Below are 24,617 nucleotides of genomic sequence, written 5' to 3'. Positions count from 1 at the left end.
CACAATTCCAGATGTAGTAAGCAATAGTGACAGTTCATTGGCTAACTTTGTAATGTAAAAACATCAGCCCAATGTCCAGAACATTACTCCAAAGATAGCAGAAAGAATTGCTGTAGGACTTGTAATGGTGTGTTGTAAAAACCATCTGGCCTGTGCAGAATGTTTTTCCTCCTGGCCCCCACATTTGTACTTACAGTTACATATTTAAATTCTTTATGTTTTGCTCTATCCTCAAATATGTGCAGTTAACATGTGGTTGTATCGTGCCATTCTGCTGTCCAGGCATTAATGACCAACAATTTGATCCCACAGGTACACAGTTATTAGGCAAGCAGTCAAACAATAAAACCATTAAGGTTATAATCACAATATAACTTTTAATTTTAAGTTAACATCAGGTGAATGCTGTACTAAGTAGGGATGAACTAGGCCAGCTTTCCCTGAAATGCTCTTCAAATAAAAAATGTAAATACTCCAAAAGTGTTGCATTTCGATGCACACAGTACTAGAAACGACTTTCTTACTCAGCAGATCCAATAATATGAGTACCCTGAAGTGTAGGGACATGTTATGCTTACCAATGGCCTTCTTCACACTCAGTAAGTAATCTTCTCTCATCTCATCTGAAAGTGCCTCAACAGTATTAGTGTGCTTTTTAAGGTGTCTTGGTACTAAAGTCAAGACGTTCTCCAACCAAGAGTCCTCCATTGCAGCCACATGTTGTGTATCAATGCCATGGTGGATATAATAATAGTATCTCTGAGAAAGAAAAGCACATTAATAGCAAAGCAGTTCATCTCCTGGCACATTTGTTAATTGCTAAGCACTTGGGAGTCCAAAAGACACATTATGCTTCACTCTGATTTTCATAAACACTGATCAATATAATTTATCTCTGCATTACACATTTTTGACAAAGCTTCTATAAAAAGTTAACAATAATGACTTACATTATATGCCACAGGTAATAAGAATTTGGATCATGGAGTTTAACCAACATTTAGAGAAGAGGACACTCTAAAACAGTGTTTCTCAACCATTGGGTTAGCCACCAGTGGGTTATGGGTTGCAAAATTTGGGTGTGTGAGTAGGTTGTGGCAAGTCACCTAAACCAGGGGTCGCCAACTCCGGTCCTGGCTGCAGGTTTTCATTCTAACCGTTTTCTTAATGAGTGTCTTGTTTTTGCTGCTAATTAACTTCATTTGAACTAATTTGAATTGACTTGCTCTTGCAGTCTCAGACCCCTGAATTGTTTCTTTTTCCTTAATTAGCAGCCAAACAATAATGAGATACAAAATGAGCCAAAACAACTGGTGTCCATCATACAATATCTGAAAAAAAAAAAAAAAACAATGATGGTCTCAGGAACGTTGATCTGCTCAGGTCCCCAAAACATTTTAATAGTGCTCTTAGGAAAGAAAAAAACAACAATTTCAGAAATGTCTGCTAATGCACCACAAGAGCAGCAACAAGCCACGGAATTAAAGAACGGGTTTAATTAACGACAAGAATCGGCACCTTGTTAAGCAGCTCGTTGGAGTGAAGTTGGTTGGAATTTGAGGCCCTGACTTAGTTGGTCTTCTGTTGGCTCACTCACTCCACATTTCATTTCTGTTTGGGTGCCATTTAAGGAAAGAAATGAAGCAATTCAGAGGAACGATGAAGAAATCTTAAAAGACCAATTCAATTAAAATGAATTAACAAGAAGTTAATTAGCAGCACAAACAGGGCACTCATTAAAAAAAAGGGTTAGAATGAAAACCTGCAGCCACGGTGGCCCTCCAGGACCAGAGTTTGCGACCCCTGACCTAAACAATCGACGGCGCTGCTTGATATTTACACCCAGTAGTATTTGCACTCATCTGACATTCACGCTTGTCCCATCAAGGGGATGCAGGTTGTGAATAATCTAACGAAAAAACTGAGTCACAAAACAAGCGTTTAGAAGGTTTAATTTCATTACACACTTTACACAGCAAAATTTCTTGAAATGTGTATGGTTATTATTTTATTACTGTAGTCATAGATAACTCATGAAAATACATTATTGTGATCTGTGCACCTGTTTTATTTTTCAATATACATTCTGTAATTATACTTTAAGAATATACAGTACTTTAGTTTAAAGGTGTTTTGTTTTTTTTGTTTTTTTGTTTTTTTTTCACAAACATGCTATATATCCATTTTCCATGTGAAATTGTGTAAGTTAATCACTTTCCATAAATTAAAAATAATATATCTTACCTGCACTGATGCATTGCAGTCTATGGGGCATGGAGGAAAAGCTTAAAAAGTTACCCAAATACGTACATTTTTCAAGTCAAGACAGTTATCAAGTATTGTTCTGTGTCTTGCAATTATACATACAGTGGAACCTCGGATCACGACCGTAATTCGTTGCAAAACTCTGGTCGCAACCCGATTTGGTCGTGACCCGAAGTAATTTCCTCCATAGGATTGTATGTAAATACAATTAATCTGTTCCGGATCGTACAAACTGTATGTAAATATTTTTTTTTTAAAGATTTTTAAGCACAAAAATAGTTAATTATACCATAGAATGCACAGTATAATAGTAAACTAAATGTAAAAACATTGAATAACACTGAGAAAACCTTGAACAACAGAGAAAACTAACATTGCAGGAGTTCACGCCATAGCCTTACGAACCGCTCGCTGTAAACACTTTTTTTAATAAACAACCAAGAAAACTAACCTTGCATGAGTCGAGTTCTGGCATGAAGGAAGTGAGCAGGAAGCTGGGTGGAGAGGAGGTTACAGTTTTGAGGTAGAGTCCCTCTGCACGATGCACGTGTGACCGAGAACAATGTACTACAGGGAGAGACTGAAGACGTGCGGAAATCATCGGAGCATACAAACCGGAAGGGAAACTGGCTTGTTCGTCAACTGATTGTGTGGTCGTGAACAGATGCAGAAGTTTGGCGACCTTTTTGGTCGTAACCCGATTTGTACGTGTTCAGGGACGTTTGTGAACCGAGGTTCCACTGTACATTGTAAAATAGTTTATACATGTCTTTTTTGAATTATCATATCTTATCATGCCACTGCTTGTATCTAGGTAAGAGCGGGGCCATTAGCATCCTTAAGATCTGTATCGGTACATGTAGGGCCTCGGGAACATTCATGGAGAATGTGGTCCATTGTATGGGTGGGCTCACCACAGAGACATTCAGCGCTTGTTGTGAGGCCCCATCTAAATTGGTTGTCCCTTGTTTTGCCCACCTTTGACCTAGCTCGGTTAAGCGCGACCCAGTCTTTCCTAGAGAGGGATGTTCCATTGGGTAGATGATATTGAGGTGTAGGAAGAGCTCCATTGGGATGGCTACAGTCAGTTTCTCGCCACCTCTCTTGTTTTGTGGACTGCTTTGGATTTATTTTGAATAAAAAAACAATATGAGATTCAGCCATTTTAAAAGAAGATCAGCCATGCATGATAGCTCACTCAGCACTTACTCTTCCTGTGCAACAACCTTTCACCCCCCAGAGGAGTGGATTCCTCCTGACTGACCAAATCATAGTAAACATTTCAGCCCACGTGATGGGTTTTGTTTTGACTTGCTTCTGCATTAATGCAAGTACTGACACAAGCAAATAGAAAATATATCCTTACCAAGAGAAAAATAGTACCAGGAATACATAATTTCCAGATCCCTTTTGTTGTCACACACATGCATTGGAAAAACAAAAGGCACAAATGGACACCCGACAATTGTCTTGGCTTGACAAATGGACGTATTTGGTAAGTTTTTAAGCTTTTCCTCCATGCCTCATATCCTCCATCGTAAAGAGCCAAAGCAGGCAAGATTTTTTTAAAATCATTTAATACAATTAGCTTTAGAGCACAATTTTTGTTTAGCAAATGCATTTATACCACGTTTGTGAAGAAAAATACCAAACGTATCCTTTAATGCAGGGGAGTCGAACTCCAGGCCTGGAGGGACGCAGTGGCTGCAGGTTTTCATTCTAACCCTTTTCCTAATCAGTGAGTAGTTTTCACTGCTAATTAACTCCTTTTCCCTTTATTTTAATAGCCCTGTTTTTAAGGATTCAGTCCTCTGAATTGATTCCTTTCTTCATTAAATGACAGCCGAAAACACAAATGAGATGTGAAACGAGCCAACAGATGACCCGCTAAACTGGGGCTTCAAACTCCAACCAATTTCACTCCAATCACTTTCTTAATGAGAAGCCGATTCTTTCTGTTAATTAATCTGTTATTTAATTCTATGGCTTGTTGCTACTCTCATTCTGCCCCAGCACACAATTCCAAAGCTGTTGTTTTTCTGGCCTCGGAAATCAGCCTTACTGAGACCTTCACCTTTCTTTATTTTCAGATATTTTGTGAGGGGCACAGGTGAGCTGGTCATATGGCGCCCTGTTTTTTGTCTCGTTATTGTTTGGCTGCTAAATAAGGAAAAAGAAATAATTATGGGGCCTGAGTCAAGCTAATTAAAAGAAATAATCAGCACTGATTAAGAAGATGATAAGAATGAAAACCTGCAGCCACTGTGGCCCTCCAGGACTGGAGTTCGACACCCCTGTTTTAATGCATAAAATCTTTCTAGGCTACAAACAGGGGTACTGTAAATAGTTAATAAAAGCTAATGGTCAGAATACTTAATAGAAAAAGCCAATACTAACTACTAACTGGCCTTAATGGACGATTATAAATAATCTCTGCAAAGTAATGGTATAAATAGCTGCATAGCTCAGTCACTCATTGAAGACTTTTCTATGGATGGGTGGAAGACCTCCACTGCTGTCTGTACCTAGGACAATGCCAATGACTCCTCTGAAAATAGACATGCGATCATCAAAGACCCCACTGAAGTATTGTTAAGACAATTGGACTGTCCTATGGGATTCATTAGTTGTTTTGTTATCAGGAATAAATTCAGCATTTAAAAGTTTAATGTGCTATTTCTTTTGTACCATAATTTCCTATTCTTAATATCTCTGTCATTGTTACTTGGAGAGATATAATGTCTCAAGTATCACTACAACCTTAAAAAGACACATTCGCAGGGAGTAATCGCCACTTGCTTATTTAGTTGACACCTCCATCTAAAGCAACTTACGACATTTGAGATACAATCAATTGCATTTCTTTTGTTTTTCCAGTTGAAGTACAGGCAGATGAAGTGACTTGCTGATGGCCACAGAGTCTCAGTAGTAACCCACAACATTTGGGTTTGAGGCCCAAAGTCTAAAACATTGTGCCACACACTGCCTGTCTATAGTGTAACATCAGCCACAACAAACAAACGTTTCCCCACTGAAAGGCACAAAATCATTGCAGAGTAAAACGAGTAAGGGGGGCTGCCTCTGCCCCTAACATATCATCAGAACCGTTCACAATTACAATTATGTGTGATTGAGCTGCAAGATGAAATTGACACATTTCAGCAGGTTCTGTGACCATGTTCATTTTTTGTGTTATGTACACTTTAAAATGAGAATATCATTTGGTAATATTTTAAGTGTGTGACAGAGCATTAAATCTAAAGTATACCAATTCAAAAGCCTGGAGGAAATGCTCCTCAACAAAGAAATGGCACCATTGATTACAAAGTCCCTATAAATGGATTCCAGCTACATTTGCAACATTTTTATGACACCAAAATAAATTAGAAACATACCAAAATATTTTTCTCAGTGGCACTTGGAAATCTTGATGATGTAGGTTCAATTTCATCTAACGGTTTGGGTGGCCCAGTAGCTGTGTTCTGTTGCCTGGAAAATAACAAATAAAAAGAATTACAATGATATTATGTGGAACTTTCAGTGAATGCTACAAATATTGCAACATGTCATGTCATGTCATTCTCCAACCTGCTATATCCAATCCAGGGTCACGGGGGGTCTGCTGGAGCCAATCCCAGCCAGCACAAGGCACATGGCAGGAACAAATCCCTGGGCAGGGCGCCAGCCCACCACAGGGCACGCGCACACACCCACACACCAGGGACAATTTAAGATCGCCAATGCACCTAACCTGCATGTCTTTGGACTGTGGGAGGAAACCGGAGCACCCGGAGGAAACCCACACAGACACGGGGAGAACATGCAAACTCCACACAGGGAGGACCTGGGAAGTGAACCCAGGTCTACTTACTGCAAGGCAGCAGCGCAATGGCAACAAATACTAACAGTGATTTGGGTAAAGCAGAATGTAGACGTGAAAGGAGCAGAGGAGGCACTGAAAGCAAATCTGAAAGCATGAGCACTAAGTCAGGACAGGATCATCAATGACTTGACTTTTACTGCACCCTTTCATCTGGCAAAGGCCTAATAGAGATCCATTTAACAAAGACCATGAAGACAAAACGTGGGTAATCAAGGATAAAGAGCAGGAGAAGATCCAGCCTACCCCTTTAAAGATGAAAGACACAAATACGGAGGCCGGAAAGCTTCCCTGTTGGGTTCCGAGGCCAAAGCTTTTTATTAAATTAAGAACATACGGAAATATTGTGATCAAAAATATTCATTCTGACTAATGTAACTTGTCAGTCATCAATCAGTTAATATGTCCAAAAACAACACAAGGTCCATTAGGTGCTACTTTGAAACAAAGTGCTATACAATGATTCATTGTTTTACAAAGCTTTACACTAGAAAAGGTGTTTTCCAACATTTCTGCTATTCTTTGTAAGCCCCCAAAGGCATGTGCATGTTTGAGAAAGGGGCTTCATTTCTAATCATTATTTGTGCTGCAGGTCTTAAAGTTCTCCTACTTCTCAAAAACTTCTACTTCAAAAAGATTATCAAGGAGAAGAATACACCATAGCTACTGTAACCCTAAAAAGGTCTTGAAGTCTGGTATTTAATCGTTGTACATTACATGACTATGAACATCTCAGTGTTACTTATTGTTTGAAGTTTGCTTACTTAGAATTTTTACTTTCTATGATTGTAGTGAAAAGTCAAGCAAAATGACACCTAAAAAGATTACAATATGCAAGCTTTTGAGATTGACTTGATTTTATATGAAATATATATTGTTGACTTGACTTTTCACTACATTCATAATGGCTAACACGGTACAACACCCTAGTACTACTTTCTATGATGAATTTCTTTCCTGTTTTATGTATAAGTTTAAAACATATTAGCTAATGGACAGTATAAGCTTTCATTTTCAATTTTACCACTTTGTAATGAATATATCAGATTATTTTAAATGACAGAGAAAGAACTTCACATAACCCTAAACTTAATCTCTAGCCAGGAGCAGACTGAGGGGGTGACACTTAGTTGACTCAGTCAATGAGTGCGTCTTGCCCTGGCCCCCTCTTTGTTGGAAGCAAAAACGGTTGGAATAAGCCCATTAACGAATATAGAAAGTCAACTGAATTCAGCACTGGCAAATTTTAAAAACATGTTGAGTTACAGCGTTTGGTTTGTGCTAAAAAAGAAAACAATTGCATAAAGAAACAGAAACTAAGAAACTATCTGACTCCAAGATAAGATTGAAGCTGTATATTGGTCAACAATGGGGAAACACAAGGAGTTGTTTACTGCGGTGGGTTGGCGCCCTACCCGGGATTGGTTCCTGCCTTGCGCCCTGTGTTAGCTGGGATTGGCTCCAGCAGACCCCCGTTACCCTGTACTTAGGATTCAGCGGGTTGGAAAATGGATGGATGGATGAAGGAGTTGATTAGTACGGCATAAAACTCCCACTATTGATTAGTAGCTGGGTGTTATACAAGTGACAGCTAGTGTTCTGTGGCACATCCACCCAAACATAATGCAGCTAATAAGGTCCACAGAGACAGTGGAGTGAACCATAACCATATCCAGAAATGTTCTGTTAAAAAAGGGTCTAAGGATATGTCTGGTCTGAAAAATGTACTGGAGCCACTACAACAGAAATCTTTCGCCCATGGGCCAAGGTGTTCCATGGTAGACATCTCTATGACATAGGCATTGTAATGTTATGTCACATGATTGGCAGCAATTCCTGCAGCATTGTTCTTCTGGGCATCCCAGGTCTTTCTCTATGGACGTGAGGTTTCCTGTGATCACTGTCACCAGTGTCATCTCACTGTTCGGTTAAATGTCTCAGATTATGTTGGCCTTAACCACAGGTGTCAAACTCCAGTCCTGGAGGGTCGCAGTGGCTGCAGGTTTTCATTCTAACAGTCTTCTTCATTAGTGAGCCATTTGTACTGCTAATTAATTTCTTTTGCCTTCGTTTTAATTATCTTGACTCCGCCCCCCTTAGTTGTTTCTCTTTCCTTAATTAGCAGACAAACAATATTGAGACACGAAACAAGCCACCACATGACCAGCTCGCACAATATCTGAAAATAAAGAAAGGTGATGGTCTCGGTAAGGCTGATCTCTCAGGTCACCAAATCGTTTTGACGGTGTTCTTAGGAAAAACAGAAAATCAACAGTTTTGGAAATGTGGCAGAATGAGAGCAGCAACAAGCCATGGAATTAATAATGAGTTTAATTAACAGAAGGAATCAGCTTCTCATTAAGGGATTGGTTGGTGTTTGAAATCCAGAGTTTAGCGGGTCATCTGTCAGCTCGTTTCACGTCTCATTTCTATTTGGCTGCCATTTAATGAAGAAACTAATCAATTCAGAGGACTGAATCCTTAAAAACAGGGCTATTAAAATGAAGGGAAAAGGAGTTAATTAGTAGTGAAAACTGCTCACTAATTAGGAAACGGGTTAGAATGAAAACCTGCCACAACTGCGGCCCACCAGGCTTGGAGTTCGACACCCCTGGCTAACAGCCAGACTAACAAAGACCAACACTGTGGCTTCATTCAAGCTCATTCAGTCATTCATATGCATGAGAAAAGTATGACTGCCTTCTTTGAGGAATAAAATATGAAGACCTCTAATGATGCACGCATAACAGACATGCAAACCTGATCATTTCCATGCTTTGCTATAATCATAGCTGGTGTGGTACATAATGCTGCCTGTAGCAAGGCACATGTGACTGCCCTCCAGTCCAAAATATATATCCTTACTAGTTATGAGTCGATACACTTAATCCGCATACAATACGCATTACGATATCCTGTTATATTATATCCATAATATAATACTAATATGACAGGAACAATGAGAAAAATAGTAAATAAGCAATACAAGTTTTGACTTTGTGACATCTCCTTATTCTAATTCCACTCAAAGCTCCTGCCACCTCATGCAGAACACTATTCTTCTGTTTAACTTATACTAAGCAGTTAATGTCACCTGCATTTATTATATGTCCATACTTTTTCTCTTTTCTTCTACTTGTTTTAGCATTTTTCCATACTTACTTCAGTAGCTGCTGTGAATACACTAAATAAATTCTAAAGTCACTTGTTTCATTTCTTATTTTGATTTTGTTTTCTTTAAAACCTCATCCTTTTATTGCAATTTCAACTTGTTTTTACTTCTAATCTTGATTTTTTTTTAGAAACCCTGTCATTTCAGTTCTGTTGTCGGTGAAAAAATAAAAAATGTAAAAGATATGCAAGACTACTCACATAACAATATTCACGAGGGCACTTCGAAATTGCTCCCTGTCTCTCTTTAGAAGGAAGTAACGACTGTGTGACTCCAAGGTTGACTGCTTGGTTGCAGCTCCACTGTTTCGACTCTGGATCTCCACCGCGACATTCTCTTCACGCGTCTGAGAAGTGTGTTTACGTCTGTTCTCTTCAGAATCTCCTGAAAATCAGACATAGTAAAATCAGATTATTAGCAGTACAGTCTACATCAAATAATATTTTTCAAAAATGTGATAAACAGAAAGATCTTAAATTGATGGCCAAACCGAGGTAGCAAGGAGGGACTAAGATGTATCAAGTCCAGTTCTGCATGAAGTAAAATTGTCAGGAGTGATGCCATGGATATGGATGATGGAGAAGTAATTAGTGCTGATGCCTCACAGCTCCAGAAGTTTGGGTTCATTTCCCAGCCCTGGTAGTTGTCTCTTTGAAACGTCACATTCTTTCCATGTCAGTGATGATTTTCCCTGGATTCTCTGAAATCCTTCCATTCCCCAAGGATGTGGATGTTAGGTAACTGGCTTTTCTACAAGGCATAATGTGTCTTATCTAGGAATATGACATCTGAAAGCCACCTCTCCTCATTGACATCTTTAGCCAGTCTCATGCACATCCTGTTCTAGAGTGCTTTAAATCTTCTGCTATCGTTCCAGTTCCCAAAAAGGATAAAGTAACCTGCTTTAGTGATTACAGGCCCACATCACTCACATCAGCTCTAATGAAAATATTTGAACTTCTAATTCATCTGAAGTCTGTTATTGCTCCTCATCTTCTCTTCACTTCAGTTTGCACATTAAACAAACAGATCTGGGGATGATGCAATAAACCTGGACCTGCACTTCATGCTAAAGCATCTCGACTATAATGGAACTTACACATGAATACCAAACTGTTGTTAACTACACTTCCACAAACCAAACTGAATGCTTCTATTTGTAAACGGATTTACCGTTTTTTTGACAAACAGGAAACAGTACTTTGGATGGACTCCCACCTCTCTGACTGCCTCTATATTAGAACAGATGCCCCTAAAGGCTGTGAACTTATCCTCCTACTCTATTCCTTGTACACCAATGACTGTAAGGCCACTGACCCTTCAGTGAAAATTATTAAATTCGCTGATGATGCCACCATTTATTGGACTAATTACTAAAGGAAATGACGCAACATACAGAAAGGAGGTAATTCATCTTGTGTCTTGAAGTCCTACAAATAACCTGGCATTCAATAACACCAAGACAGTGGAAATGGTAACTGAATTTCACAAACAGCAGTCACCCTCTGGAAATTAATGATTCTACAGTAGGGGTCTCCAACATGTCGCTTGCGAGCTACTGGTAGCTCACAACCCCTTTCCAAGTAGCTCGCCAAAGCTTGATTAGTCAAATTAGGGATGGGCAATCTTTCCAAAAATTAATATCACGATCCACAACCTGAATTGCAATCTATCTCTTCAATGTGGCATACACTTAAGAGAATATCCGGACTCAAACTCATCAAGACCTAAGTAACACTTTATTTTAAATATCAAACAAAGTTGAAATCAATTGTTCTCTTGTTCGCTAGCTAAGTGGAGTTAAGGAACATACTCCGAAGCTGGTGAGTAAGTGAGGAAGCCCCCCCAACCCCAGCCTGTTGCGTGGATCTCGGATTCGCACAAATAAATCAGTACCGCAAGCGACCTAAGATACATAGCGAAATGAGAGAAGTCGCAAAATCAACTGGAATGTTGAAGCAAAATATAGAAAAAAACCTGATCTAAATCTGTTAAGTAGTTCTCTCGTTTAAAGCGGACAGACATTCAGACAGAGAGATATTGGATCTTACGTATTATTTATTAGTAAACCTTCAAAATAATGTGCAGTTAAAGTCTCAATAGCATTCTTAGCATTTCTGGAGCTTAGTAGAGCCAGATAACTATAAGAATCTTCACCAAGCAGCTCTGAAAATGTCTGCCGTTCCTGACATGAATGTCATGAAATCAAAGTTCAGAACAAGACTGACAGATGAACATTTAAATGACTCCATAAGAGTGAACCTAAGTGGCTCCACTCCACCATACACCTCTCTTGTTGACTCCTTGCAGTGCCAGTCATCTGACTAACTAAAAAACTAAACTAAAAAAACACATTGCACATGCAGCTGGACATGGAAGACCTGTCCTAGGGTGTGAACACAGCTGAGCTGGTGAAGAAGGCTCAGCAGAGACTTTATTTCCTGAGGTTCCTCAGGAGAAATAACATCCCCCAAAAACTGCTGGTGTCCTTCTATCACTGCTCTATCGAGAGTATCCTGTGCTACTGCCTCTGAGTGTGCTTTTTCAGCTGCACAACAGCACAGAGGAAAACACTTCAGCGGATTGTAAAGACTGCCCAGCAGATCATCGGCTGTGCTTCACTCTCTCTGGATGAACTGCACAGCTCTCGCTGCCTCAAGAAGGCAGAAAATATCTTAAAAGACTCCTCACACCCCACTCATGACATGTTCCAACTGTTGCCATCAGGCAAAAGATATAGGAGCATCCAAACAAAGACTAATAGACTGAATAGCAGTTTCTACCCTGTTGCTATTAGGGCACTGAATGCCACCTAATCACCTCCAATGCAGCAGTGCAATAGATGGCATCTTGTGCAATAGTGTTTCATGTGCAGTTAAGGTCTTAGGTTGAATGTTTCTGTTCTACCTTATTTCTTCTTATCCTTTCCTATCTTTTTGTAATTACTGTATATTTATTTTGACACTGCAGGGACTGCACCTAATTTTGTTGTATTTTGTTACAATGACAATAAAGATATTCTGATTCTGAATACTCTTGTGAAGTGAAACAGTGACATGTAACAAAATGACAAATAAATAAGTAATATCTGTGTATTTGTAATTGCATTGCTTTGTTTTGACAGCATTCATGTTTTAATTCAGTAGTGTGAGATACACTAGAAAATGCATACAGACATACAAAATGCACTTGCAAGTGACCTAAATATTTTTTGTGATGTTTTAATGCAAAATGTGAGTTTAGTAAATGTTCAGGCAAAACAAGCTTATTCAGTTTGTTTGGGGTTAAATAAGCTATGAAAGAATAAATGTTAGAAAACATGAGTAGCTTTCTGCCATTTTCATTTTGTAAAAGTAGCTCTCAGGGGAAAAAAGGTTGGAGACCCCTGTTCTAGTCTACTGTATATGGTGGAATCCTTCACATTTTTGAGCACAACTATCACAGACATTCTCAGGTTTGACAATAACACCACTTCCATCACTAAGAAGATAACAGTGGATGTATTTTTTATGCAAACTCATCTTAGTGCAATTCTATTAAACCATCATCAAACAAGTGATTACATTCTCCATTGTTATCTGGTTTGGTTCAGCAATTGTCTGCTCCAAAAGTAAATTACAGCACATTGTGAGGTCTGCTGAGAAAATAATTAATGGCTGTGCTCGTCCATCTGTTGCAGACCTGTAAGCATTCAGAGTCATGAATCAGATCAAAAGGATCGCTACGGACTCATCTCACCCAGGTCATCACTTATTCCAAAAACTCAATTCTGGTAAATTCTTTAATGTCAATTAAACTAATAATAACAGATACCTAAACAGGTTCTTTCCCAGAGTCATAGCTATAGCCCTTACAAACCAGTAATTTATCCATGTTTCCTTGCTGATTCGTGTGCTCTTCCATATATAAAGGTATGCTTATGTGTGTATGCATATGTACATATATTTATGCACACACGCGATACACACACAAGCGTTCATTTACTTATCTGCTTTATAATTGCAATATTCTGTTTATAATTTATACTGTTTACCTTGTGTTATTTATTTTATCTATACAGTGATCCCCCGCTATATCGCAGTTCAGCTATTGCGCCCCCGCTACATCGTGAATTTCTTATTATTATTATTATTATTATTATTATTATTATTATTACTAGGGGGCTCCGTCCCCTGCCCGCTTCGCTTGCCCATCCCCAGGTTTGGTTTACCGGATAAATAATTTAAAGAGATTGTTATTTTAATGGGAATTGTTACATATGCATTATTTTCATTTCTACTTTAAAATCTCTGTAAAAACAATATTTGTCCTTTATTTCCTGCCCCGGGTTTGGTTAAATCTCTTTCTTGCGGGACTTATAACACTGCTCGTGTTGTGAAGTGGGGGTCTGAACGCACGCTAAAGAGATGCAATTGGTTCAGCTGCTGTCTTGCTGCTGGCCAGCTGAGGGTTCTGCTTGTCGCGCTTTTCGTCAATCACTTAAAAGCGTGTACAGCAGCTGTCCTTTTGCCACTTTGCGTCTCTGCCGCTAGCATTCTGAAGGCGGGTTTGGTGTGTGTGAGGGCTGAATGCACGCTAAGGAGAAGCACTCGGATCATCCGCTGGCTTGCTGCAGCTGCTGCTGACGAGCTGCATGTTCTGCTTGTCATTGTTTTAAGAGCTGGGAGCACCTGAAGTGTGTTTGCCAAAAGCAATCTAACAACTGCTAGGTTAGATGTCAGTGAACTTGTTTTAAATTGCTTGTAAGTAGGGCATGACGTGCAAAAGTCACCGTCTCACGGGTTTTGCTTCCCAAGGTTGTAATGTCTAGTCTTGCGTGTTGTCAAAGTGTCTCTCCGAGATGATCTGGTCTCGATCGCTTCGCTCAACCCCCCCGGAGGTGTGCTACACTCCTGCCACTTCGTGTCTCTCACGCTGTTCTTGTGAAGGGGGGGAGCTAAACGCACGCTAAGCAGAAGTGGACGGATCAGCTGCTGGCTTTGTGCTGCTTCTGCCAAGATGCCTGTTCTGCTTGTCGCTCTGCGCGTCGATCATTTAAAAGCCTGTACAGCAGCTGTCCTTCTGTCTCACTGCCTTGTCTTGCATGACGTTAAAATGTCTCTCACAGGATGTCAAATTGTCTTCTGAGAAGATCAAGCCTCGTCTCCCTGGTCCCCTGCCAAGATTTTTTGTTTTATAATAGAGAGATGTTACTCATATCCTTAGCCCAATATCCACATATCATATGTGTTTACAAAGTGTGTTTTAATAAGTTTACATGTGTTTAAAGTGTGTGGGAGGGGTATTTTAAGGCTTAAACTATAAAAAAAATGTTTATTTATATGGTCTTTCTATATCGCGGATTTTCACCTATCGCTGATGGGTCTGGAATGTAAGTTCCGCGATAGGCGGGGATCACTGTACATGATGTTATGTTAAGTTATTATCAGCTATAAAGCTACCAAGTTAAACTCCTGTCTATTATATATTGGCAAATAACAGGGATTCTGATTCTGGTTAACCTTGGCCCCATCTTGTAATACGAGTGCTACCAAGATGACCTCCAGGACCTTTAAGAGACCCTAAAATTAAAAAAGCACGCTTGGTAAAAGGGAGGATAGACATGATATATTTTAACTTACTAGCCGACAGACCTGTTGATGAACTAAATCCATTGTGATCTTTTTCCTTTCGAGCAAACTCCAGAGAAAAGGAAGGTGACGTGTCCTGCCACTGAGGTTTTGAGCGAATCTAGAATTAAAAACAAAAAAAAAAGTTATTCACATACTTTAAAAGTAATAAAGTTTTCATTCTGGATGCTAAGCATGCAGTTTCATGTATGCTGTGTAGAAGATATAATGGCAATATGGGAACAAACCTGGTTTTAAATCTTTTTAAGACATTTGATATTTTTGGTTTTCTCATTGTCTAACCACTTAAACACCTACTAACATGGAATCAGTAAATTGTAAAATGATTTCTAATGAAGCAGTCATTAATTGTTAAGATTGATTTTTCATTAAACTAGGGGGCTCTGACCCCTGCTCACTTCGCTTACCAACCCCTGGGTGGGCGCTACGCACTAGCCACTTTGTAGTTCGGCCGCTCATGTATGGGGATGCAGATGTACAACTTAAACAGACTATTATTTCATGGGAATTGTTACATATGCATAATAGAAGTAACTATTTTACATTGCAGCTATTAATTAACCATATTAAGAAATAGTAAAACGTAATACAGTAATTTGAAAGTAAATTATGTTTCATATTGCATTAGAGTTATTTGTTGCGTTATACGATTTTGTTCTGTATGGATTTGAAATTAACATGCAAATACTTTTTAAACTTACACTTTACTGTTAAACTTCAGTAAAAGCATTTTTTTGAATTTAATTTTCATCAATATCACATGGAATTTTGATTCCACATTGTGACAACGCAATGTATAACTGGCCGTGAGTAAATTTTGTTTCTTTCTCTCTAATAAATAAACCAACTTTTTCGAATGTTTGTCTCTGTGATTTGTTAATTTTGCAAAACCTATTCTAATGGGAAACTGTTAATGTTTTAATACGAACAGCATATCAAGATCTCCTTTGGTGTCTAATGTTATCCGCAGGAGATGTACTACATTACCTTTCTTGGATACGTCCTTCTTTCAATAGTAATTCGGGCGGTGGAAAGCCGGACGGTGTTAATGGTTGTAGATATTCTTCGGGATATTGCAAGTTGATGTTTTCATCTTCCACACGATCACCACCAACTGTTTCAGCATAGTCTCTTGATACGCATTTAACCAATTTACCATGTAACAAATTGACAATTTTCGCGTTAATTCGTTTGACTTCATCGTTTCTTGGTGGTAGGATTGCCCGTGTACTCATTTCTTCTGTTGATAACCCTTCTCGATGAAATTCTTCAATAAGATTTGGACATAATAAGTCTTCTTTAATTAGGAACATAAAGTGAGGAAGACAATAAAAATTTATAAGAGCTAAGAGAGCAGGAACTGTGTCTTACAAAAGCATTCACATGAATGAGAGAAGAGAGGACCGTGTGCGTGGTTGAATATGGTTGAGAGGAGGGCAGGACTTGAAAAAATCTCATGGCCAAAGTCTCATCTCGTGGGACTTGAAATTATCTCTTAGAAAAAGTCTTGTCTCAGGATTTCCTTTTATAATAGAGTGATATTCTTTTTGTGAACTGAAGGCCTCTACTTGCCTGTTCATTTGCTTGAAATTGTACAGTATTAATGCATGTCACGTTATTTACCTGTTTACCTGCTGATTTCACATTCACGATTACTAGTTATTTTCTCTTTTTTTAAATACAGAAAGGAGTTTGGTGTGCCATCCTCATAACTCCATACAGTATTTGTAAAGTAATTCAGACATATTCAGTCCCCTTCACTTTCTGCACACTATTTCGGTGTAGATTTAATTTTAAGTACATAACTTTGCTATTTTTGTCCATCAATCTATACCTAATAACCCATAATGATAAAGTGAAAACACATTTTAAGAAAGGTTTGCAGATTTATTGCATCAGAAACTATCTCTCATTTATACAAGTATTCAGACCTGGGGCGGATCTACTATAAAACTAATGAAGATTAAGATTCCAGGCCTCTAATCCTGGAGGGGGCCCCAGAGGTGACTTTAGTCCACATTGCTTAAAATTTTGGGGGTCTACTGTATGAGAAGGATTTAAAATATACATACATATCAATACTATAGTGTAACTCAATAGACAATAATAGTTAAAACAAAAACTAAAGGTTATTAAAGTATCTTGTAGGCTAGCCAAAAACAAAGAAAGGCTCAAATTAAGGATGTTTCATTCTGAATATATTTCATATAAAATCTCTCCATTATAGAAGAAAATCTTGAGACGAGACTATTGCCAAGATATTTTTTCAAGTCCTGCCCTCCTCTCAACGATTTTCAACCATGCCCACGGTCCTCTCACCTCTCATTCGTATGAATGTTTGCTTTTGTCGGACACACTTCCTGTGCTCTCAGCTCTTACATATGGCACGATACACATGCAGAGCAGGTTAGAGATTATGAAAGTAGTAAAATTCGAAAGTCTCAAAAAACTGATAGTAAAGATCACATTAGCGCTAACAAATGGAAACTATTACTCCGTGAAATAACAGAACAGCAAAAAGAGATCGAATACATGGACAGAGGTGATATGACAGAAGTATGTAGATATTGTTCGGCTTTAAAGTTTAAGTGAGAGACTTGTAGATCATCTAATTCATGTTGCCATCAGGGAAAAGTAGTATTTTTTCCCCAATGAAAAGGTGTATCCGCGAGAATTAAAACCTTTATTGTTTGGTGAAAGTGAAATCCAAAAACACTACAGACAAAATATCAGAATCTACAATAATCTGTTCACGTTTGCATCATTCAATGCTCAAAACGTAGATTTACACGATTCAGGATGATACACTATGAGAATCTGTGGTCCCGCAACAATTAAAGCTACTACAAGTTTAATTTCGAAGAAACCACAATTCAGTCAGGTTTATATTTATGATCATGGAGAAGCGATGCAACATAAAATCAAAAGAGTTTAACTATCAGATGTATTAGAAATTCTATAGCCAATAATGGATACAAATCTATATGTCCAAAAAGTATCACACTTTACACTAAATTTATCTGCAAAACACAGACAAAGAAGTTTTCTTGGATTTCTCTATGAATCTGAAAGATCATGGCCGCATTTATAATAAACCAACATGTGATGAATTGTCAGCGATAATAGTTTTGAAAGACAGACATATCATATGTCTAATAATTCGTCTCATTCCAATCCTTTACTCTTTCCTTTGCTTTTCCTTGATGGCGTAACAGGATGGCTGTATAATATGAAACACATGAATACGGATAAACGAATAACACCCACATGATATTTCGGGTCGCAACATGAAACATAATTTTCTTTCAATTTATTACATTTTACTATTTTTTACTATGATTAACTACTCGCTGTTATGTAAAATAGTTAGTTTTATTATGCATATGTAACAGTTTCCATGAAAATAATCTCTTTAAATTGTACATCCACTTACCCATACATAAGCAGCAGAGCCGTGAAGTGGCTGGTGCATAGTGCCCACCCGGGGATTGGTGAGCAAAGTGAGCAGGGGGCAGAATCCCCTAGTAATTATAAATAGTTTAAAACACATTTATGACAGAAATGAAACCTTTTATGAAAACTATTTATCTTTGGCTAGCCGTAATCAAAATAATGAAAGCATGCTTCGTTGCTTGCAGTCATTGTAATTGACATTTTCGTAACTTTTCATTTAGATGAATAACCTTATAAAACCTTAAAATTTATCTTAAGCATATAAACTGTTACAATAAATAATAACAGTTTTACCTATGTACAATTAAAATGCAGTAAAAATTAAAAGACAATAAAAATACCTTCATTGGTAGATGGTGTGTTGTAACAAAAAATGGGAGCCATTGAAAAGGCACTCACAGTACTAACATGAATCACTTTTTCAACGTGATAGCACTCATGACAGCAATCTAGACATTAATTTTTTTTCAATAATATGTTCATAAAGATACAACATTTCAATTATTCCCATAATAGTTCAAGCTTCAGGGACCCAAAAATGTAGGTGTGACACTGTTCAGATCCCCTACTGTGGCACTCCAGTTTGTCCTCAGATGTATCCTGCTTACTTTAATCGTTCTTCAGATGTATCTAGAACTTGATTAGAGTCCACATATGACAGGCTGAACACAGCCTAGTAAGGTGTACAGTACATCAACAGTCTGTATGTAATGTCCCACAATTCAAAGTGCAGGTCAGTACAAAATCCAAGTCAAGAAGTTCAAGGAACTCTCTATAGACTGCCATTATCAAATTGTAGTGAGGCACAGATCAGGGCCAGAGTATAAAAACATTTCTAAAGCTTTGAGTGTTTCCAAGAAAACATTGGCTGCAATAATTCTAAAATGGAAGATATTTGGAACCACCAGGACTCATCCAAGAGTTGGCTGGCTGGCCAAACTGTGTCACTGGCCAAAAAGGGCCTTGGTCAGAGAGGTTACCAAGAACCCAATTGGCACTCCAACAGAGCTTCAGAAGTCTTCTGCTGAGATGGGAATTCCTGTCGGAAAGAAGATCATCTCAGTAGCGCTCCACCAATCAGGTGTTTATGGTAGAGTGGCCATACAGAAGCCACTCTTAAATATAATTGGCATACAACAGACTGTCTCAGCAGACCAGTGTAAACTCCAAGCAAACATTGAACACTTTAGGCAGAACTCCAAACACTATGTCTGGTGAAGACTAGGCACTGCTTAACACTTAAATAATACAACGTTGTACCATCCCTATGGTGAAGCAAGGTAGTGGCAGCCATGAAGGTGCTTCTCAAGAGCAGGGACAAGGAGGCTGGTCAGAATTGAGGGAAGGATGAATGCAGACAAATACAGAGAGATCCTTAAAGAAAACGGACTCCAGAGTACACACAACCTCAGACTGGGCTGACAGTTCACCTTTCAGCACATCAATTAGGACAGGATTAGGAACAAGTACATTAGAGGGTCAGCTCAAGTTGGACGGTTGGGAGACAAAGTCAGAGAGACGAGATTGTGCTGGTTTGGACATGTGCAGAGGAGAGATGTTGGGTATATTGGGAGAAGGATGCTAAGGATAGAGCTGCCAGGGAAGAGGAAAAGAGGAAGGCCTAAACGAAGGTTTATGGATGTGGTGAGAGAGGACATGCAGGTGATGAGATTCAGAGGACAGAAAGATATGGAAGAAGATGATCCGCTGTGGCAAACCCTAACGTGAGCAGCCGAAAGAAGAAGAAGATCCAAATGCAAATTCAGAACTGAGGAAAGGATGAATGCAGACAAATACAGAGAGATCCTTAAAGAAAACCGACTCCAGGGTACACACAACCTCAGACTTTGCTGACAGTTCACCTTTCAGCACTTCAATGACCCGAAGCAAATAACAAAGACAACGCTAAAGTTGCTTCGGGGCAAGTGTCTGTCCTTGTGCAGCCCAGCCAAAATCCAGACTTAAACACCATAGAACATCCATAGAGAGATCTGATGATGGTGGTTTTAGAGATGATTCCCATACAATCTAGTGAAGCTTGAGAGGTCCTGCCAGGAAGAGTGGGATAAACTGTCCAAACGCAGGTGTGCAAAGCTTACAGAGACTTACTCAAGAAGGCTCAAAGCTGTAATTGCTGCCAAAGAACTGAATTAATGCTGTGAATACTTATATGAATAAGAGAGTTCAGTTTTTTTTTTTTTTTATAAACTTGCAAATCTTTCTGAAACAATGTTGTCAATTTTTCATTAAGGGTTACCGAGTGTAGATTGATAGACGAAAAACTGAAAATGCACCCATTTAAAAGTAAATCTAAAACTCAATAAAGTGTGCTGAAAGTGAAGCGATCCGAATGCTTTCTGAATTCACTGTAAGTGCATCAGGTTAGAGAGTTTAGAGAGTAACGTAAAAGTAAAGCAATTAGACATGTGATTACTTTTTCCAAGAAGTATTGAGTAAAGTAATTCCATTTCAATTTCTGAGAATTAATTAGTAATCCGTAATGGATTACTTTCTTTGAGCACCTAGCCCAGCCCTGCTTATGTCCTCATGACATAAATGATGGGTACCTGTTTATTTATTTATTTACTGTATGAAAGCACCAATACAGTCTGTACAGTAACAGAAAAGCAGACCTGAAGAAGCCTTTAGGCCTTTTATTAAGCAAGAGGGTCATATTGCTCTGTAAGTAAACACGTTGTTTTGTTAGGCTCCTTCTCTCACTCTTTGTTCTTTTTTTTGGGCAGGAGCATGCAAGAGTGAGCAACATAAGGCTTACCGGCTCCTTCTTTAATGAAGTATAGTGCATTATAAAGACTCTTAATTGTAATGGACTGAAGAAGCTCACATTACCTGTGGCAGCTGAGGCAGGAGCCGGCTGGGGTTCTTAGATAACTTGCCTTGACTTTGGAGAAAACTCTGTAACAGAGAAGGAAAGTGAACTTAATTGAACAGCTGAAACAAAACAAAATGTTCATAAAAGGTGGCAAAGCCAAAGTCTTAGGGTGGGCCACCTTGAACCTCACACCCTAATAAGGCTGTCCCACATCCCATCACATGGGTATTGCTCCATGTAATGATTTTAGCACTTTGCATCAGGGTAGCTTATTGACAAAGATTTTAAAAAATAAAATAAACACACCAGATGGTCACTCTTTGCCATCCTTTGCTAAAGCATTTGTCATTGTAATTAAAAAAATGGCTACTCAGAACGCAAAAGGGTCAAAACGTCTTCTTCTTCACCACTCATTTCTCCTCTCGTCACTCCACCCAGCTCCCACAGTAGGTCAGGCATTGACCTGGTAGTCTGTGACCACAACTGGCATGCCCTCCTGTCAGCCCAAGTCTTTAATGCCCTCTTTGGTTTTTATTTTTTTCAGGATCCCATGTTCATGTTGACTCCCATCTGGATCTCCTTCTTCATGGATTTTACAAACCCCAATTCGTAGGGGTCTGTTACTCTCACAGCCAAAATATGCTATTTGGAGGACTGGTGACACTTGGAGTTGTACAAGTGCAGGTGTCCTATAATGGCTTGGCTTCTCGACCAGAACCGGTTCCTGACTTCTTTTAATCAGGTCAGGAGATTGCTGTGACATCAATGGTTCACAAAATGAATATTAAAGTATCCACTCGGCCTCTCTATTTGGATGTCTTCTACCTAATGCCCAGGAGTCATTTCTGAGCATTGTAGATCAATTGTGATGTACCTGGTTTTGGTGTTCTTCACAACATCATCCAGATGTTTGGACCCACCAAGAACACACATCCTAAACCATGATACCCTAAAAGAAAAGATGGAGCAGTTCCCCAGCAGCTACTTTTAGCGACATTGTGTCTATGCTTCCTGACTGGACATTCTGCCATTCACCAATCACTAGTTATTAAAGCGGGTCATGTCTTGGACTCTCACCCTACTTAATGTCCCATAGGTTTTGTCTTCTCACCCTGTCTACATCTTTACCAAACGAGTACTCTGTCAATAATGAAACCTGAACTCCTCAGAGTAGCCACTTTATTAGCTCTCTCTATGTAGATACATTATATCATTGGTGTCCCTTTTACTGTTTAAAAGTGGTCTGGTCTCAAGAAAACGTGGATGCAATAAAGTGTTGAGAGATGCTGGCCATGTCCGCTTTGAGGTGGCCCAACACACAGATGTTCAGTTGGACCAGAAATCTGGTGATCATGGAGGTCATTGTATTAGAATGCATTTACTGTCATTCCAAGATTTTTGGAACCTTCTGGCATAGAATATAATCCTACTGAAAAAGTCCATTAATCAGATGGGCACCTTGCTGGCACACAGTATACTCAAATATTTTATGACATTTATACATTGCTGTAAATATGCCCCCCTTCATTACTGTCTGCATTATTAACATGCAGCAGGCCTGATTTGAAGACTTGTAATGTTCTGCCATTTCCTGAATCACCCATCAGTGTAAACCAGCAGAAGTCTGGACTCGAGAGGACAGGTGAAATCTTCCCAGATTTCTATTATTTATGTTCCTTAGTCCACCAAAGCCTTCTTATTTTTCACTGGTAGGAGTTGACCTCAGTTTGGTTTTCAGCTGCTATCCTCTTTCTACAAGATGTTCTGGAACCATAAGCCTCCCCTATCACAACTGTTGTCCTAGGCTGTTACTTAAATGGCTTTTACTCGGTGTTAGTAGTGCCACAATTGGGACTCTTTTGGACTATAATATAAATCTAGAAGATTTCTGGATGATTTTTTTGAAAAAGCCATGGCATGTCAGTAGGACTGAAACATTAATGCTGGCAGTTGTGATGGCCATGGCCATATGGCATTCAGAACCACTTCAGTGCTTAGTGTCGTCGATTGTCCCTCACATACTCACGCTCTGTTAGTACGAGACTTGAGATCACACCATCTGCACACATGAGCAGTGAGGTACATGGGAAGGGCAGGTGGACTTCAGAAAATGGTCATTCGGGGCTCTAAAAGGATGATACTTAGCTTATTCCAACTCAGGTTTAATGTTTAACTTTATAATTCACTTACATTAATATATGAGGAGCTATAAAAAGAGAGTACTGCAAGGGCTTTAGTGATGGTGACTTAATATATCCAGGTATATGTATTTGTGTGTATACAGAACTGTATATTATATGATTCTGTGCTGTACTACTCTGAGGGTTCTACAAATGTATAACTGGAAAAAGAAATAACATTTCACTAATTGTTTTCACATTCATTAAAGGTGTCATCTCCATGTCACTTTTAAAATTTTGATTAATAATAAAAAATAAAAAGATATTTCAGGATTTTTTTTAGTTATTCCAAAGACTGAATTCGAACAGTTAACTTCTAGTTATCAATCTAATTTTAATTGTACCCTGCACTTCAAAGAGCACTGGCAACATATTAAAATTTGCGTAAAAGATATGTTTTTAACTATTCATTGCTCAATTCGAATTCTCTAAAGTGTCTTTCAGAAAGCACTGATCAAAGTAAAGCAGATGACACTTCAAATGCTGAATGAAACACAATATAATCACTACGTATATAGTCGAAAATGCGCGGATATTATTGAAGGGTAGCCCCGTTTCACGACTTCTTGTTAACTTTTACTTTGAGATTTCAAATTTTCCGTCAGTTCCCTTTAAGTGTAATATTCTTGTTTAATGCCAAATCGTACAAAGAAAACATTCCGTTGCTCGCTCGTCCTACAACTTACCCCAGAGTCCATTTCGATCAATCTCGACCGGCCGTTTTCACGATCTGCTCCTCTATTGCATTCCGCAGCTGGACGAGACTTCTAAAGTTGCCACAGAAAGTGTTTACGGAGATTGTTGCGCGGCAACTCTGTACTTTGAAAAGTTTCTTTAAATTTATTTCGAGAGAAAGGATATCTCAAGAACTCTGCTGCAGCTCGACCGTCCGAATGAGAAGGAGAAAAAAAAAAGAAAACTCCGGTTCAGAACGATACACCGCTCAAAGAGTGAGATCACGGCAGACAGCTCCGTTGAACTGCAGTTTCTCAGCCGCCGCAGTTTCACGTGTTTGGTCGCGGGCCGTTGCCAAGGCTTGTTGCTATGGAAGCTTTTCCCTTTGACTGTGGTAGCTAGCAGCCCGAAGAAAATCAAAAAGCAGCAGGAAGCGCATTTTTCTCAAAGAAGAGCAACAGCGGCGGAGTCTGTACCCTAGAAGTGCTGAAGCAACGCACTGCACAGGACTTTTTGAACGGAAAATGTG

General features: G+C 38.9%; 1 protein-coding gene across 3 annotated transcripts in view; it reads right to left on the bottom strand.

Annotated features, from left to right (window-relative positions):
- The window catches only part of dnah7 (dynein, axonemal, heavy chain 7), a 496,694-nt gene extending 472,400 nt beyond the window's left edge, over window positions 1-24,294 (bottom strand). For all 3 annotated transcript variants that reach the window (XM_051930473.1, XM_051930475.1, XM_051930474.1), the window contains exons 1-6: window positions 24,100-24,294; window positions 21,251-21,316; window positions 14,939-15,047; window positions 9,518-9,701; window positions 5,661-5,754; window positions 579-759 (exon numbers count right to left, since the gene is read on the bottom strand). In XM_051930473.1, the coding sequence (XP_051786433.1) occupies window positions 579-759; window positions 5,661-5,754; window positions 9,518-9,701; window positions 14,939-15,047; window positions 21,251-21,316; window positions 24,100-24,111 (646 nt within the window). In that variant the 5' untranslated portion in view covers window positions 24,112-24,294. The remainder of the gene's footprint in view (window positions 1-578; window positions 760-5,660; window positions 5,755-9,517; window positions 9,702-14,938; window positions 15,048-21,250; window positions 21,317-24,099) is intronic.
- Window positions 24,295-24,617: the final 323 nt, after the last annotated feature.

The sequence above is a fragment of the Erpetoichthys calabaricus genome, chromosome 8, assembly GCF_900747795.2.
Source record: "Erpetoichthys calabaricus chromosome 8, fErpCal1.3, whole genome shotgun sequence".
Taxonomy (NCBI): domain Eukaryota; kingdom Metazoa; phylum Chordata; class Cladistia; order Polypteriformes; family Polypteridae; genus Erpetoichthys; species Erpetoichthys calabaricus.
This window is presented reverse-complemented; position numbering and strand designations above follow the sequence as displayed.